General features: G+C 37.0%; 1 protein-coding gene across 1 annotated transcript; it reads right to left on the bottom strand.

Moving 5' to 3' along the window:
* Positions 1 to 2,864: 2,864 nt before the first annotated feature.
* On the bottom strand, positions 2,865 to 4,468 carry LOC110883387. The gene is made up of 3 exons (XM_022131154.2): positions 4,057 to 4,468; positions 3,409 to 3,476; positions 2,865 to 3,338 (listed from the first exon to the last, which is right to left on the bottom strand). Exons 2-3 carry the CDS (start codon positions 3,422 to 3,424, stop codon positions 2,914 to 2,916), a joined length of 441 nt encoding a protein of 146 aa, XP_021986846.1. The 5' UTR covers positions 3,425 to 3,476; positions 4,057 to 4,468; the 3' UTR covers positions 2,865 to 2,913.
* Positions 4,469 to 17,851: the final 13,383 nt, after the last annotated feature.

Here is a 17,851-nt window from a genome sequence, read left to right as displayed (position 1 = left end):
AACCAACTTTTGAATCATTAGCATAACTTCGTGTTCAGTGGTCAAACCCCATAAGGAAGGTTATGGTTTTTTTTTGAAAGAATAAGGGAGGTTATGTGACATGTGACAAAATATGTAAGAGAAGGGAGTTATGTAAATTATAACTTGGGTGTGTAGTAGTAAGGAGAGTTATATAACATGTATGTATATATATGTGTGTGAGAGAAAATATAGATATATATGTGTGTGAGATAAACAAAAACAATTGTCCCCCGATATAGATATTGCGGCTCACCACATAACCCCCCTCATAACGCCGGATAGGGCGGTGTTCCAGGGTGCCATAGGGCGTTATATGAGCTGCGACTACGGATGGCCTAATAGATCAACTTTTGTTTTGACAACTGGATCTTATATTAGATCTGGAGATATGATAGAGGCGATATAAATGGCGGATCTAACCTAAAAATTAGGGATATCCCAAAAAAATTTAGGATCAGAGGTATCTTTAATATAAAACCGAAAAAAGAAAATTTACACTACGTAGACGGAGTTAAAGATTATTTTTACACTACGAATACGGTGCTGAATCGTAGCCCGTGCTACCCCTATTAATACACTAGCTCCGCCACTGGACGATATCCGCCATCAAAAGATCAAATGTAAGACTTCATTTTCTATTTTTACAATGCTTTAAACTTAAGATATCAGGCCCCACTTGCGTTATGCGCATATAATGTATATATGTGTGGGCGCTCAGGTGGCAAAAGTGAAAGTGCACTAATTTTAACGTCATTTTACTAATTTCGTGAAAATAAAGTTAAAAGATGGCGATGGTTAATAATCCATCATGTGGTGGCGTTGATAGCAGAAAGAAAAGGGGGTACATGCACTAATCGACAGTTTTCTCAATTGTTGAGTGTTATGTGCCTTATGTCCAAGACTTGATGCAAAACTACTATCGAGCCGGGGGTCTTACCGGAAGCAACCTCTCTATTCCTACGGGGTAGAGGTAAGATTGTCTACTTCTTACCCTTCTCAGACCCTACCTTAGCTTTGCTATTGGTGGCAGGGGCGGACTTAAAGCTAGCCCAAGGTGAGCGGACGCACCCCCAGGAAAAAAAATTTTAATGCTAAGTTCCGCCAAAAATCCCGTCCGCACCCGTTGAAATTTTTCGTCTGCACCCCTTGGAATTTTCCGTCCGCACCTTGTAATCTTTCGTCCGCACCCCTTAGGTAAAAAGTGTTATCAATTTATATTTTAAAATTTTTTTAGTAAACTCTTATTTTTTTAAAAACACTACCTAAATCAGATAACTTTTAATACCTAAATAACTAAACCCAAATACGCAATACCTTTAACTAGGCCACTACTAAGTCTTAGTCTAATAAACACACCCAACAAATTAACAATATTTCAAACTAAAATAAAATAAACAAGCCCAAAACCCTTACATATTCTCTCCCGTTCTCTATCATCCCTGCACGCACGCCAGCGATCAGAACATCAGCGACAACAACAGCCGCATACCTCTGTAATCAGCCATCATACCACCGCCGATCGAACACTGGTAAGTTTCTTTTTTATTTTTGATGATTTCTGTTGATTTTTTGATGATTTTTTGGTTGATTTTTGGTGGGGTGGGACAGAACCGGTAGCCACTGGAAGTGAATTTTTGATGGTAGGAGACATGTGTGCTTCTTGCTAGTGATGATATGTTATTTTGTGGTGGGTTATATATCTATATTTTGTTAGTGATGATAATGATATTTTGTCTTTTTTAGATGGGTTATATACGATCAGACCTGATATTTTTTTTAATGGTGTATATGATGTTTAGATGATTTTTAGTGTGTTTAAGAAAGTAGGTTTAGTTGATCTTTTGGATAGATTTCAAAAAATGAAAATCCGTAGGGCGACGTTCTAATTATGTTTATAACAAGGTTTGACATGTTTTGATGATTATATAAATTTAGTTTGATGTTCTTTTGTTTTACATGACCCGACCCGACCTGATACGAACCAATTTTTTTACTTATATACCTTGGGGTCTAAAATTTTTAAAAATGTTTCGCACCTAAAAAAAAAAAAATTTCTGGGTCCTCCACTGATTGGTGGGATTTACCGAGTGATGATGATGACTACTTAAACTTAAGATATCAACTCAACTTATTTAGGAAAAAGAACTTTAACATGAACTTTTAAGTTTATAACTCATTAGAGTCCATTAAAAGCAATTTGTCGTAAAACACATCATATATATTCAATCTAAGACTATATTGTTAGTACAAAAATTAAAGAAAGAGAAGCTATTGTTGAAGGCGTCATATGATTGAGACATGCATGTTAATAAAATAACTTAAGAATAAAAAATAATTTAAAATATTAGTCCATCCACGTTTTGGCATATGTGGATGGTAAATAAACTATGATTCCATTAGCTGTACATGCCGAATTTAATTTGTTATAATAATCATATCTTTGTTCGATTGTCATGAATAATGACAAGCAATGAGAGCCATGCAGTTTTGTACCGTTTGATTATAAGAAAAAATAGTGGATCATAATGAAAGTCTGCTTTTAAATATCATTATTGTGTTTTTTAACATTATTATTATTATTATTGTGTATATGCTAAAAAACTTTACATGTAATCGTGTTTGGCTAATGAATGAATTGCTATCAAATCATAAGAAAGAAAAAGTTGTGAATAGTAAATTTAACGAACTATATTTTTGATCGGAACGGGATGTTAAGGTTTGGGGTGCTTACATTCTTACCCGCTATTTTTAAAATCTTATTGTCTTACACCCGACGTTTCCTGATTGCATCAATCTTCGACCCTTCGTTCAATTGAACGTTAGATTATTTTTTGCTAAATTACTTTCGTACCCATTTCATAATCATCTTCATTAAAATGACAAAGTAACAAATTACAAACAAGTGGTAGATAAACGGGCAACAAGCTGCGCCGCAATCCCCTTTTGAATTGCAAAACCAATCCTGCTAAAGACAAAACGACCCTTAAATGTTGAGAGACTACTATTCATAACCCATTGGACCCTATTTAAGAATTCCACAGCCTCTAGGTCTAGGGAACCAAATGTATCAAAAGCGAATGGGATAAACACATGTTGATTCTCTAAACAAGCCTTCTCGTGTTTAGCGATCTTGCTTGATTCCGCCTTCAACACAGCCTGGCCAACAACAAACTCATTATCCCTGATCCCAACAAAAAGGGACACTTCTGTAAGGTACGTGTGTTTTTCCTGGCCCACCCACCCATTTTGCTTTATTAAAACCCTTTTTTCCCTAAATTGTTCATCTTCAAACTCTGCTTCTTGTTCATCTTCAAGCTCTAGCAAAGAGAAATGGATAAGAACATTTAATTTGCATACCGAAACACGACAAATGCAAAGAAATTTTACCTGCTACTATCTTCATGGTGATGAACTCTGAAAGTAAATATTATCTTGATAAAGTGGTAGAAGTGCTTCTGACATACCATCATCAACACATAAAAGTACCATTAACACCGTAGAGTATGGTAGGGCTTGGGTTGGGGGCATGAGTTAACACGTGGAGTTCGAGCCCCCCACCGGTGAGTGACGTGTCCGTGGGTATGGGCGAAGCTTTTAAGGGGCGGGAGGGGGCGGCCGACCCCCCGAACCTTTCACTCAGTAGTGGAGAGTATGTAGTTTTCGTATAGAAATTTTTTGGTATGTACATTTTCGACCCCTCGGTTTTATAGAAATTTTTAGGTCCGGTGACTTTCGTCCCCCGGTCGGAAATCTCAAGCTTCGCCACTGTCCGTGGGGTATGACGGGGCTTGGGTTGGGGCGTGGCTTGACAGTTTATTAAAAAAAACGAATAGGAGCCCGCCACATAGGATCGCTAGCCCACCCTACGCCCGGCTTCAAACTCCCGCCCCTTGGGCCACGCCCCAACCCAAGCACCCGGGGTGGTGGCTTGAGCGTTTTCAGCCAACCAACGCCCCACCCCAAGCCCCATACCCCAGAGTCTAAACATCATAAATACATATACTAGATTATTGAATGCATAAGATATATACCAACCTTAAACTAAATGAACACCTATCTGCAGATCATTACTATTTTCATATTCTTGTTTGCTGCTGCGCATTTGGATAATATGGAATTGCCTTCTCAAATTGAAAATTCGAAGCTGAATAAGCCTTTATTTGTGAATCATTAATATTTTTATGTTCTTGATTGTGGCTGACATTTGGATAATATGGAATTGCGCTCTCAAATTGAGAATTTGAAAACCGAGTGAACAATTATTTGCAGATCGTTACTATTTTCATGTCATGTTCTTGATGCTACTGACATAAGGATAATATGGTACAGCCCTATCAAATTGAGAATTTGAAGCTAAATGAACAACTATTTGCATATCGTTACTATTTTCATGTTCTTCAGTTTTAGTGAGAGAGAAAAAGTTATAGATAAAGAGAGAGGGGATGTTAGGGCAGAAACATTGGGAGAAAAGGATGAAATATGCATAAATGGATGTAAGATTACAAAAATACCCATGCCTTTAACAGAAAATATCAGGGTGTAAGGGAATAAGATTTTGAAAATAACGGGTAAAAGTGTCAACGCCTCCGCACCTCGAGAGATAAAACTATAGTTTAATCTATAATAATTTAAAGTTTTTTTTACCCATAATAGAGTGATACAGGAACAATATTTTGATATTTATGATATTTGTTTTTCCTTTTCTTCTTTTTCTAGCTTATCATCATATGAACTCTATATCTTATAATAACATTGATTAATTAGGGTGTAGGGTGTGGGATACTCGGACACTCCTCTAGTTACTTTGAGTAAATCGACAACGGGGTAACACGACCCCCATTATACTGAGTACCAAGATCGAGTAGGATGATGTAACGCTTCGCATTTCTATATTTTCCTTATTGAGAAAGTATTGTTGTAATTCTATTTTTGAAAACTTGTATTTGTATTGTATCCTATTTCTTTTCAGCTTGTAATCCGAGACTAGTGATCATAATGAAAAATCAAGTATTTTATTCACATTTATCTTGTACATTTTAGACTTGTTTACATGTTCATACTCAAAATCAATGTTTTAAAACACCATTATGCATGTTTTATACTCATACATTACACAATTATGCTTGTTACATCGAAAACCGACTAAAATACCAAAATAATCAAACTAGGACCTTCGAGAGGAAGGGCAACACCCTTCGCACGAAGGGACATCCTTCGCGCGAATGGGCGCTTCGCCCAAACGTCCCAGTCGCTCCAAGTCCCTCTCGCACGAAAGGCCCTTTCGCCCCAATGCACTTCTCAGCCTACAAATAAACGCCTAACCTCACTCATTTCACTTTCCCAGTCGCTCAGACACTCTCAGACGCTCTGAAATTCTCCTTTGCGATCAGAAGCTCTCAGTAATGATTTTTCTTTCATTTTCCTTTACATTTCTTACATTTTAATTTCATTTCTTCAAAAACATCTTGTTTGATTCATCTCTTGGATGGTTTTCACGAGTTTGCCATGGCAAACTGATGGTAAAACCTCACCACATATAAGATTTAAACTAAGATTTACAAATTTTTTTAAAAAACTTGTTCTTATCTTTTGTTTTATTTTCTGTTGCGAAACTTGATGAAATCTGGTATCCACTAGATTCACAACTTAATTCATAGTTGTGGGTTTGTGTTAGGATTAATTTTCATCAATATCCAATATGTTTTGAATGAATTAAAGTGCCGTTTTAGACGAACCTACACCCTTCGCACGAAGGGAGACACCCTTCGCGCAAATGGGTAATCCCCTTCGCACGAAGGGGACTGCTTTTACATATTTTCGTTTTTAATTTCCTTTCTATTCGATTCGATTTGAGTTCATCAGTACTGCAAAGGTTGAAGTCTTCTCAGATTCACGATCTTCAATATGGATGAATATGAGTTATGACAGAAGTGTGAACAGTGGGAACCTTGGTTTTCCAACCTAGTTCCACTGCCTCATTTGCGTACCACACGGATGAATACCAATTAGTTTGCTAGTCACGAAGTAAGTTAACCCCGCCTCGACTCCAACATTTGCCATGTTGGGTATGACGCGCCTGGGTTGTCCTTATTTGACTGTTTGGCTATTTTACTTACTGTTTTTACTTCATATAACAATTACTATTTTTGTACTATGTTAAAACAGTTTACGAATAAAGTTTTACGCATACATACATGCATAAACAAACAAGTCGCACGAATGGCTTTCCATTCGCATCAATGGCTTTTTCCATTCGCACGAATGGCTTTTGCCATTCGCACGAAGGGAGTGTCCCCTTCGCACGAAGGGCACCCATTCGTACGAAGGGTCTGTTACTTGATTTTTTGTACATTTTTCCATATTTTAAAGTCTAATACGAATCCATTATCATATCAGAATACTCACACCTTCGTTTACCCATTTCAGGGTAACCTTGGTGTACCAACCTTCTCCAATCAACTCTCGGTTTAGTGGAATCTACGCACAACCGTGAGTATACTCAATCCATTTTTTATATTTTATACACTTTGGGTGCAACATGTAAAATTATACAAAAACACGCAACAGTATTAAACTTGTTAGAAATCACACTCTATCCACTATATAATATGAGACTTGTTTATACTTGTTAATCTCGCATGCTATGTTTACACGTGTCTATATGCTCATTAACTTTGTAAGCCTACCTTAATAATTATAGCGCTATAGGACTAACGGCCCGCTCGTATTCTAGTGGTATTGTTAAGTAAACTATGTTACATCCTCTTCGTTTCGACGGTGTTGTGTAATAACGATTGCGTTAAACTCTAGTTTAACATATAGCTTACACCTGTGCAGTATGTTAGTAACAGGATATACATTTTATCATGTTGGATATGGGCACCATTAAACTTTTCACTATTATGCTATGTTATCAAACTTGTATACTCACCAACTTTATGTTGATCATTATTTTAATGCATGTTGCAGGTCGCTAGATGATGATTGAAGAAATACAACTAGGGTGGACTTAGAAACACATCTTAATGATAAATTATTATTTGGTTCATATTTTATGTTGCTACAATTGATGTATTTAGTGTTTTGAACAATGTATTCATTTTAGTATTTGTGAAATCTTGATTAATTAAATATTGTCACATTTAGCATTATGATATCTTGATCAATCTTGTTTTCGTCTCACTCTGATATTTCCGCCATCGGTTGGGGTGTGACAGATAGGTATCAGAGCCATAACTATAGAGAATTAGGAATGGTTGTTATGCTTTTGACCTAGTCTATAGTTTAGAAACATTTCTTGTTTGTGTTTTAAACTACTTGCATTCTCTCTTACTTGTTTCTTATCTATTCTCTTTGGTCTTAAATATATATACCTTTCTAAGGCAAACACAATACACACTTGAAGACTTGAAGACACTTTTATTCCACAATCGAAATGACTGACCAAAATAGGGGTAATTCCCACATTTGGTGATGACTTTCAATCCGCTTACATATTTTTTTGCACGAAATTTCACCATTAAGTCAGGAGTGATATCCATATCTTCATGGGAATTTCCATTTCATATTCCAGTGGATCCTTATCAACGTCTCGAGATTATATCTTGATTCGTTTGATAAAAACCAACCACACTAGGGTATGATGTTACCAAGTTAGGGGTGAAACCCGCATCTTGCTAACTAATCTCACTCTTTGATTTTCAATCTCGCCAAAGTTTTGATTTTTCAATCGACTAGGGACGTGTAGTAACTGGAAGGGCAAATACCGTTAATCGCTTCTCGACGAGAGTATTTGCCTATTAGGCCAAAACACGTTTCCCTAACTCGAAAGTATTTTGATTCATTTTGGAATAGTCTTAGTTACGTTCCATGACAATCCAATTTTTACGCGTTCCATGACAATCCAATTTTTACGTTAACTCTCTTTTATGTCACATCAATTTTAATGTGTTTTACATTGGATACGAATTTCATTTCAACATTGGAGACAAGAATCGCACTTTCCTCGCAATCTAAAACATTAACAATTCTTCGTGAACAAATTAAATTTACAATTCTTTTATCATTATTTGTTATACAATGTGGATAATTTTTATGCTTATGTGAACTACTTGAAACATTTACATGCTATGTGACGCATTACATGATATAAACTAATTTATCAAACATTATGATCAAGTCTCTTCCTTTCGTCTATTTTGAATCTTTAGTTGTCTTCCTACCGTCTTTCCAACTCAAGCAAGGGGTCTAAGTCAAGCTCCAAGAAGAAAATGCTCGCGTTTATGGCTAATTAGATGGCTCGCGTGATCCCTGCCATCATGAGCAAGGTTACCGCATCCACTACCTCATCTCCTCAGTCGAATCCAAGGTCGATCAACCCAAGCCTGTTTCATTCAACTACAAGTACTTCACTGCTTGCAACCCTAAACCTTTCACTGGCAACGATGGTGTTACTGCGATGCTTGAGTGGTTCGACAGCATCGAAGTGACATTAATCAACGGTGAATGTCCTGAGAATTTGAAAACCCGTAGTGCTACTGGTGTCTTCCAGGCAAGAGCCCTTGATTGGTGGACGAATGAGCGTAGCATCCGTTCCAACGAAGATGCTTACGCCCTTGATTATTAGAATTAATAGTTTGACTTGTGTGTTGATAAAAATCAAAGAATAACATGAAGAAGTGTTTAATGAATCTTAAGATTTAAATTAACATTATCAATCAACTTTAATTGTTTGTGAAATGGCAATGCAGGAATTGAATTTAATCGATATGGGAGGTAAAGACAGATATAAGACTGGCCTGATGTAGAAGATAAAAAACATGGACTTTAATGGGCCGATTTCTATTACTTATAGTAATGGAGTGAAAAAATAAAGCAATAATGGACGAGGGAAGCTTTTTAGGGTGGCAATAGGCATGAATTTTGGTTATAAAAAGAGATGACGGGAATTAATTGGAGGGTGTTTTTTTACGGCAATTGTAGACTAAAAATGAGACAGAAGTGACAACAGTTGGGATCGAAGGAAAAGAAAGAAAGGAAGCAAGATTCTAGTTCTTCAATCACATATCTTTTAGGATTAACGAATCATCGTTTGTAGATTTGATTTTCTTGTTTTCTTTATGAATTCAGTTTTTGAACCTATTAACTTTGTTTTTGTTTCGTTCTTGATTACGAGTAGCCAAACTTTTCAAACTACTTAGGTTTTGTGATGAATACTATGTAAATTTATGACTTTCGGTTTTGGGTTAGTTTGATTTTATAATGTTTTGGTAAAGAATGCGGATGAGGGCTATGAATGATCGCTTCACTTATCTTGCTTTGCATGTTTTTTTTTACTGATTGATTGAGTATTATTCGATTAGGGATTTGTGTGGTTTTCACTTACTTGGTGTTTATGATTAATCTAGACGTGGTTAACCCTAGGAACGAGTATGTAAGTTAGTTAAATCTAGTGTTCTGTCAACCTCTTTGACGGGAGGTAATAGAGTGTAGGGTTATCTTTGTAGTTCGACAGTTGGGTAGTAGTTGCACGGGTTTAGTTGCCCATGACTAAGTTAGATTTTAGTAATTCCGAGTCATAACTAATGTATTCAGATTAATCCTTTACATCTTCGGGTGTAATCATGATTAGTATGACCAGGAGGCGATCTAGTCTGTGATTATATTAGCATTCTTGACAATTTTTATAGGTTTTTTTATGTATTTTTGACCTAATAAAGTTCAAACCGTGAAATCACACCGGAACCAAATTGTTACTAACCGTTCAGTTTCGGTTTTGATCACGAAAAACTTTATTAACGGTTTGGCTCATCGTTTGACTTAAGAACCGTCAAAATCGAACCGTGAATACCCCTAAGTGCTAGTATCATGTCTAACAGATCCGATACTAACAAAAAAACCCACTGCAAAGAGCAAGTAATCCCACCTTCACTAACCCTAGAGCTCTACGGTGGGAATCTAAGGTAATAATTTTGATATTCTCGAAACGAGAGATGTAGATTGTGTTGAATCACATCATCATTCGTCTTGTAGGGTTTCTAGAATATTTTGGTCATTTAGGTAAACTATTTCTTTCTCTGAATGCTTAATGTTTTTTTTCTCAAACTGTTTTGATTAATTGTGTTTATGTATATTGTTAGCAAAAATGGAAGAACGTGCAAGTAGAGAAGAGGAGCTCTTCACCCGAGCAACTCTTACAAAAATGGATAAAAAGCAGCTGAAACACATGCTTAAATCAAGAAACAAGTCATCCTCTATTTTTCTTTTTTAAATGCAGTTTTTTTATGTGAAATCTTTTTTTTAAAGTGACTTGGTATGTAGGCTGCTTGGTTTAGCTGACGGTTTTAATGAAGATATCAAATCTTTACCTCTGGAGGATGGTATTGATGGGCAAACTAATAATTTCACCATTACATTGTTGTTCACAAGAAGCTCCCTTTCGATCTTTCAAGTATACTTCTTAGAACACACGGTATGGAGGGACTTGAACATGGGGCATTATGCGACACGTGAACCACACGTCAGAATGTGGCGTGGTGCTAAAACGGACGGTGTGGGAGTGCGGTGGTTTGTGGCGTTTTTATAAAAGTAAATATATAGACATCAACCAATTAAAACACACCCAAAATTCACCTACCAATCGAGAGCCTCCAGTTCACAACCCAATTGCCCGCCACACTGGTCGAAAACTCCAAGCCCAAACATAAACATCATGGACAATAACGTTCCTGGGATGTGTGTTCGGTGTGATGTAGCATAAACGCCACAAAGCCACACCCACACTAATCTTATATTGTTTTATCTTCAAAGGGAAAATAATGTACGTGTTAAGTTACGCGTTGCTTAGAGAGATAATTTCATGTTGGGTCTAAAACGTGTAGTCTAATGTTATCAACAAATTAAGTCAACAAAGTCAACGCCATCAAGTCAAAGTCAACGTGCAAGTCGACACGAGAAGATCGAAGAAAGATATGGCGTGTGATCGTTCGAGATTCGAGAGTTATATTGCTTTGAATAATTAAATATATTTTGTTTAGTCAAAATATATTTATTATCTTAGTTAATTAGTTTCCATGTTTAGTGCCCCTTTTAGTAAGTTATTAACCCTAGGGACTTAAATGTAATTAGCCTAAAATGGTAAAGGCTATAAATAGAAAGTGATGATTAGGGTTTTAGGGGACACACATTTCTAGAAAGATTTGGGGGCTAATTGTATTTATCTTTTGCAAATCTATTCAAGGGTTTTCAAGTTCATATTTTGTGTGTTCATCTTGATTCTTATCCAAAAATCAGATTTTTGGCTCGATTTGATCCTACAATTTGGTATCAGAGCTTGGTACTTGAATTTGGGATTTAATAATCTTCAAGTTCACCATTAAAAATCTGATTTTTGAGTATCTTTTTGAAGTTTTGAGGTTTTTGGGTTTTAAAAATTTTCTATTTTTTTTATAAATCTGATTTGAAAATCTTTTGATTTAATGTTTAGGATTTATTAGTAAGGGTTTTGAAACAGTTTGTGTGGGTCTACAAAACATTTTGACATTTTGATTCTGATTAGTAGGTTTTTGTGCAAGTTTTTTTTGGGTTTTCAAACAGATCTGGGTATTTTTTTACAAGATCTGGGCGTATTTATTGTTGAATACAGCGATTTTCTTTGAATATAGCGATTTTATTGAAGATCCGGCGTACCTAAAAGAATTCCGGCGAATTTAAATCTTGAACGCGAGTTCAAGTCCTCCGGCGTATTTGGTAAATACGCCGGTAAGTCGCATTTTTTCCGGCGCCGTTATTCCGGCGGTTTTAACCCGACCGGCATTTTTATTAAAAAAAAAAAATAGAAAGAGTAGAAACAGATCTTTTTTTTTAAGAAAAGAGTAGAAACAGATTCAAGAAACAAGTTATCACCAACATCCACTAATTTCGCCGTTAACCCCAACACATTACACATCTTGACTACACGCCAAGCAAAGTTATCTTCAGTTGATTTTTCAAGCAAACGTGGTAAACTTGCCGCAGTCGAACCTCCTTCATCCATCACCGTCTTCATCTTCACCGACCACCTTCGTCGTTCATTTTCCGCCCACCACCACCGCATCTTTAATACCAAGAGACCCTTTTGTTCCACACATCGGACCACCACCCTCCTACTCGCTACAGTAACCGTCTCGGTACTCTCAACCAACGCCTCATATTCCATCAACGGCGGTGACGTTACTCTCACGCGCCACCGCACACGCCCGAAACCACCGTGTCTACCGTCAACAGGCCACTTTTATCGTCTGTTTCCATCTTCACCACCGTACCATCCATCAGCCGTAGAGAAAACCTCTGATTTCGAAGTGGGTCGTGTTGTGTTTCGTGGAAGAATCGGTGATATTGATTTTAGTGGGTGTGTGTTTGAAGCATATTGGGGGAGATCTGATCGTTGTTGTTGTTTGATTTCGAATAGAGAGAGATATAGTGGGTGACGGCTGCTATTTTAGAATATCTAGGGTTTGTGCTTTCAAGAGTGAGTAAATTGGAGAAGATGAGTTAAAGTGAGAGAGAGAAACAAAAAGGGTGACAGCTAAGTTGGGATTGGATTTTTTAGGGTATTGGTGGTTTTGTCTTCAACCATATTCAAAACTCTATTTGATAAAAGATCTGACGTCCGGAGTGGATTCCAAAATTTTCAAAACTTTTGCTTGTAGTTGAATATTAAAAGAAAATTCAAAGCTCTACTTAATTCTCTGGCTCACATCCGTTCATTTAAAACAAAAAAAAAATAAATAAATAAATAATAATAATTAATGAAAATAGTAAACAGTAAAATTAAATCGAGAAAATATTTTCTAAACATAAACTCCTTTTTGAAGAAAGCTTTTTGCAATTTTAATTAGTTTGGGATTATTTTTTATTGAGCCAGATTTTAAAATTTTATTCGTGAGCCTAGAATTTTGATCAGTTTTGGGGCCGGGTCTTAAAATTTTTATTTGTGGGCCTAGAATTTTGATCTGTTTTAGGTCGGGTTTTAAGTTTAATTTATTTGGACCTTTTAAAAATTAATTTGTATTTGCAAAATTGAGTTGGGCCGGGATTTTTAAGTTATTTTTGGGCCTTTTCGAGTTGATACTTTTCGGGTTGATACAGAGTTATTTTCAAAGTAATTTGACCTGGGTTTTGAGCTGATACAAATATTTTTTTGGGGGGATTAATTAAAAAAATGTTTCAGGATCAGTTAACTCGCATTGCACAAGTGGAACTTGAAACCGTAACCGCACCCCGACCTCCAAAGTTGAAAGGATCAGCCAATTTCAGCAATTGGAAAAACCAAATCAAGTCCTTTTTCGAGTACACGGACTATAACCAATGGATCTCGATCACTGTCGGACCACACGTCCCCATGACCGTTCGTGATGACATGCGTGTAGTCAACAACGATCCCTCAACTTACACAGCTAAAGACAAGGCATTGATTCAACGTGATCATCGGGCTCATGCTACTTTAACAATGGCCCTATCAACAAACGACTACAACATGTTTGAAGAGTACACAACGGCAAATGGCTTTGGTTAGCGTTGATTGATTTCTATGAAGGAGACAAGGAATTGATTCGGAACAAAAGTAACATGGTCCAAAAGGAATATGACATGTTCTGCGGTGTTCGCGGGGAAAGCTTATCAGGTTACATCAGCCGATTTTTAAACATGAAGGCAAAAATGAAAAAGGCTGGTAATCCCATCACCAACCGCGCTGCAATCAGTAAACTTTTGAACTCACTTCCAAAAGAGTGGAGCTCAAAATGTATGAAAATTAAACAAAGCTTCTTAAACAACTGGAATCCAATCACGTTATCAGATGTGATCGATGCTCTAGAATCTTTCGAAAGAGATCAAGCCGAACATCCTCATAAATTTGTCCAATCTGCTGATGAGCACAAGAACATGACATCTATACCCCCAACAACCTCCAACGACTCTAGCTCACAAGCTGCAAACGCGTCAAACTTCAACAATGCTTCCGCAAACTCTGAAAAGGCTCCACAATGTGATGAAAAGAATACTGTGGTCGATGATGCTCAAGCTGTGAAGGAGGAAAAAGGGAGCAGTGCAGCAAGTGAAAAGATAGAAGAAAAGATTCCTGAAGAGGCGATGAAAATGGAATCCAACAAAGAAAAGGATGAGGAAGACTTGACAAACAGCATTCCTTACGAGTTTAAAGTCAAATTATGTTCCCAACCATGTGTGAACGTCGTGGCACATTACAAATCCCTCAACCGTGACCTAATTAGAGACAAAGAAAAAGTTTTGCAATTTAACAAAGAGTTGAAAGAAAATGAAGTTGCATATCAGAGAAAGTTGAATTCGATTTTAGCTGAAATGCAGACTTTAAAAGAATTTGTTTTCAGAAAAGATTTTGTCATAAACGACTTAACTGAAAGATTAGAAAAATCTCAAAATGAAAACAATAGATTGCAAATCATAATTGATAAATGGAACGTCAGTAAAAAGGCACTGGTTGACATTAAAAATTGCCAACGACCGACATATGTGAAGGATGGGATTGGGTACAAGGACAAGCTCGGAAACGAAAGAAAACTCTTCTTTCCGCCACATAGCAAAAACTATGTACCCATGCCATCTCCTCATCCTGATAATGATTTGATTGATGAAAATGATCTTATTGCTCAAAATGTTTCTTGTGAAAATGAAAAAGTTACTAACCTTTCTGATAACAATGCAGATGTGAGTGAGCGTGAAGAAGATGGATGCGATGATGACTATGGTGGAACAAAAATAGGGATAGGTTATTCAGGCGACAGTTATTCCACTGTTAACTGGTTCGCCTGGAATTGTGATAAAGCAAACAAAACTTCCACTGTTAACTGTAATGGACATGTGCCTCAACCTAAGACCCACAACCACGATAATGTAGTGGTTGAATGTTTTGATTTGAATTCTGCCTTTTGTGATGAAAAAGTTGTGTGTGAATCACCTGTGTTTGTTCCAGAATTGAAACAGAACAGATTCGGAAAATTCCTCACAGAGGAAATTCCAGAATTTGTTCCATCTCACACTAGTATGTCAGAGTCAGAGAAAGAGCTAAATGTAGAAGGCAGCAGCGAAGACACAAACACCACAACTTCAGAAGGTGGCGAAGGAAACTCAAGTGACGACCACAATTCAGACTTTCAGTCATTCCAAGAATGGGAAAGCTCAAATGACTCGGAAACTTCAGTAACAGATGCTTGTAAAATAGTTGAAGACCTTGAACAATCGGGTGTTCAAGAACCAACAACCTCAAATGACACTGCAAGTCTAGTCAATCAAGATCCACTAGAAGAACACTTAGTTATTGAAGACTGCACAAGCTCAGATGATGAATCAGTGTTGAATGAAAGCCTTGGGGAGTCAGAGATTAAAAGATCATTTGAAGCTGTCGAACCTCACGTCTGTCAACATCCTGAGTCAAGCTCAAAGCAATCCCCTCCCCTAGTTGCATCACACGGAATTGCAAAGTCTCAAAAGCCATTCAAGGCTTGTTTTAGGTGTGGAAAAGAAGGTCATGTGGTCAAGCAATGCCCAGAACGACACGATCCAGACGGTAAAGACAACCAATATTACTTCTCTGGATCAAAAGGTAAAAATCACACATCTTTGAAAGATCGGATGAAAAACTTTCAATCCAAATCTCCACATGTGAAGCCGGTTTCACATGATTCAAAGATGAAAAGGACCAACACATCAAAACCTCAATCTTTCCCTCTGGGTCTTAAACATAAGATTGTTTCAAACTTTAAATCTTTTACAAACAAAATTTTTAAACCAACACAAGTTTGGCGAGTCAAACAAGTGTTTGTAAAAGAAATCAATGAGGGAAAAGATTTGGCATATCGGGAGGTTTATTATTTTGATGAAAGGGGACAACCCAAGACTACTATGGCTTGGGTTCCATTCTCTAACTGAATTGCCTATGAGTGTAGGAACATCCAAGGAGGACTGTTAGTAACACCGGTTATTATCAGTGGTTGTTCTAGATACAAGTTGGGAAAATCACAGGTTTGGTTATGGTATCTAACCTGGTTGCACACTTAACTGCACTGTAACACACTCATTTTCTTGTTGACATATGCTTTTGTGTGCCTGATGTGGAAGACTTTATTTTGTAAATACATGTTTTATAAGTTTTAGCTTTTCAGTGAATTGTTATACATAAATAAAATTTTAAAGGGGAGCATTAAAATACTTCCTAGACCATGAGATTTGATTATTGCAAAATAATCATGATCTTATATGAGAAATGATAGGAACTAACCTGATCATGTCTTCGCATGAATAGGATCTGATGGAGGATACGGCTCCAAGTTAACGATATGTCGGTAGATTCAGCAACACCAACGAGTAAACTGCTGTTAGGGAGCAAAACATAATGTCTACATAAGAATTCTGGCTTTTCTCAGGCATTACGCATCTCAGTGGGTAACACGTTGCGGCATATGGCTTAATGGTCTTAAATCTTGTGTTAACAGATTGCCAAAGTCTGAGATTTCGGGTCTTTATATTGGTATTTCATTCGGAGGATATCATAGTCGTTCTTCTGCTGCATCCAGATACATGCTGACCTAGACGCTATGATATTCTTTTAATAATAAGTGCCTCAAAAAAAAAAAAAAAGGCCAAACCCCTCTCATAATAAGTGCCATATTTGGCCAAAACCCTTCTCATAATAAGTGCCATTTTTGGCCAAAACCTAGATAGATTAGTTTGGTCACTCTGCTGTACGGAAGTACTGACCTATTCACCAAACTATCTGTCTTAGCCCTCGGTAGTTCTTGGGATCTCTGTTGTACGAAAGTACAGACCTGATCTCCGCTCTATCGTTGAAGAGAATGAAACCAATATACTCACCTGTTATGAGGAATCTTTGTGCATACCTTGATCGCGGGGGTATGTCCTGATGTGGCACTCACGGGTGTAATGTTTTCTATTCTAAATAGCTTGTGTGGGGGCCATAGAATTCTTGTCAATATTACCAAAACATGATAAACAAGCTCACCGAAAGCATGTTGAAAGAAGGATGCATGGATTTAAGAGGACAAAAATACCAGCAATCGTGCTTGAGTCGTAGCTTTCCTAAAGAAAGTTGAAGTGTGGCTAGACTTTTCAAGTTGGTATGATCTCGTATTTGATCAGCTCTATATCTCAAAGGTTGAAAGATTAAAAAAAAATTAAAAAAAAAAATCTAAAATCCAAAAATATTTTGATTTGTGTACAGTTGTTTTTCTAAGTCTTCCATATCACATCAATCGTGTCTCAAACCGCTTGAGATACACTTTCCATTGCACAATACAGATGAATACGGTTTTGTCTGTACTTTGAATCAGTCTAAAAGAAAACGTGGAGTTGTGTTTATGTCTGTGAACAGGTTACTTCGACTATTTGCTGCAATGATGGCCGATCATCAATTGAGCAAGATACCAGACCAAAGCACCTGTTTCCTAAAGATTGTAGAAGACACCGAGCTAGGAATCCTCCTCCTACGTCTTCTGTTTCACTCAAGCTAAAGGAGTTGAAAAAGGTTGTTCCTGTTTGTCAAAATGATGCATGGAAAAAGGGGGAGCTTATCCAGATAAAGTACTCAGAAGGCAAAGCGTCAAAAGGAGATCTTTAGTGAAGAAAATTTGGAAAGCATCAGTCTAGGGGGAGATTGTTGGGTCTAAAATTGAGACTGAAGCTTGCCAAATTGAAGATTTCAACAAGCATGAAGTTGACGGTTCTAAAGATGATGCAAGAGTTTGATAACATTAGCCTAAGGGGGAGATTGTTGGGTCTAAAACGTGTAGTCTAATGT

The sequence above is a fragment of the Helianthus annuus genome, chromosome 6 (genome assembly GCF_002127325.2).
Source record: "Helianthus annuus cultivar XRQ/B chromosome 6, HanXRQr2.0-SUNRISE, whole genome shotgun sequence".
Classification (NCBI taxonomy): domain Eukaryota; kingdom Viridiplantae; phylum Streptophyta; class Magnoliopsida; order Asterales; family Asteraceae; genus Helianthus; species Helianthus annuus.
Note: the sequence above shows the minus strand (reverse complement) of the source record. Positions and strands in the feature narration are given on the sequence as shown.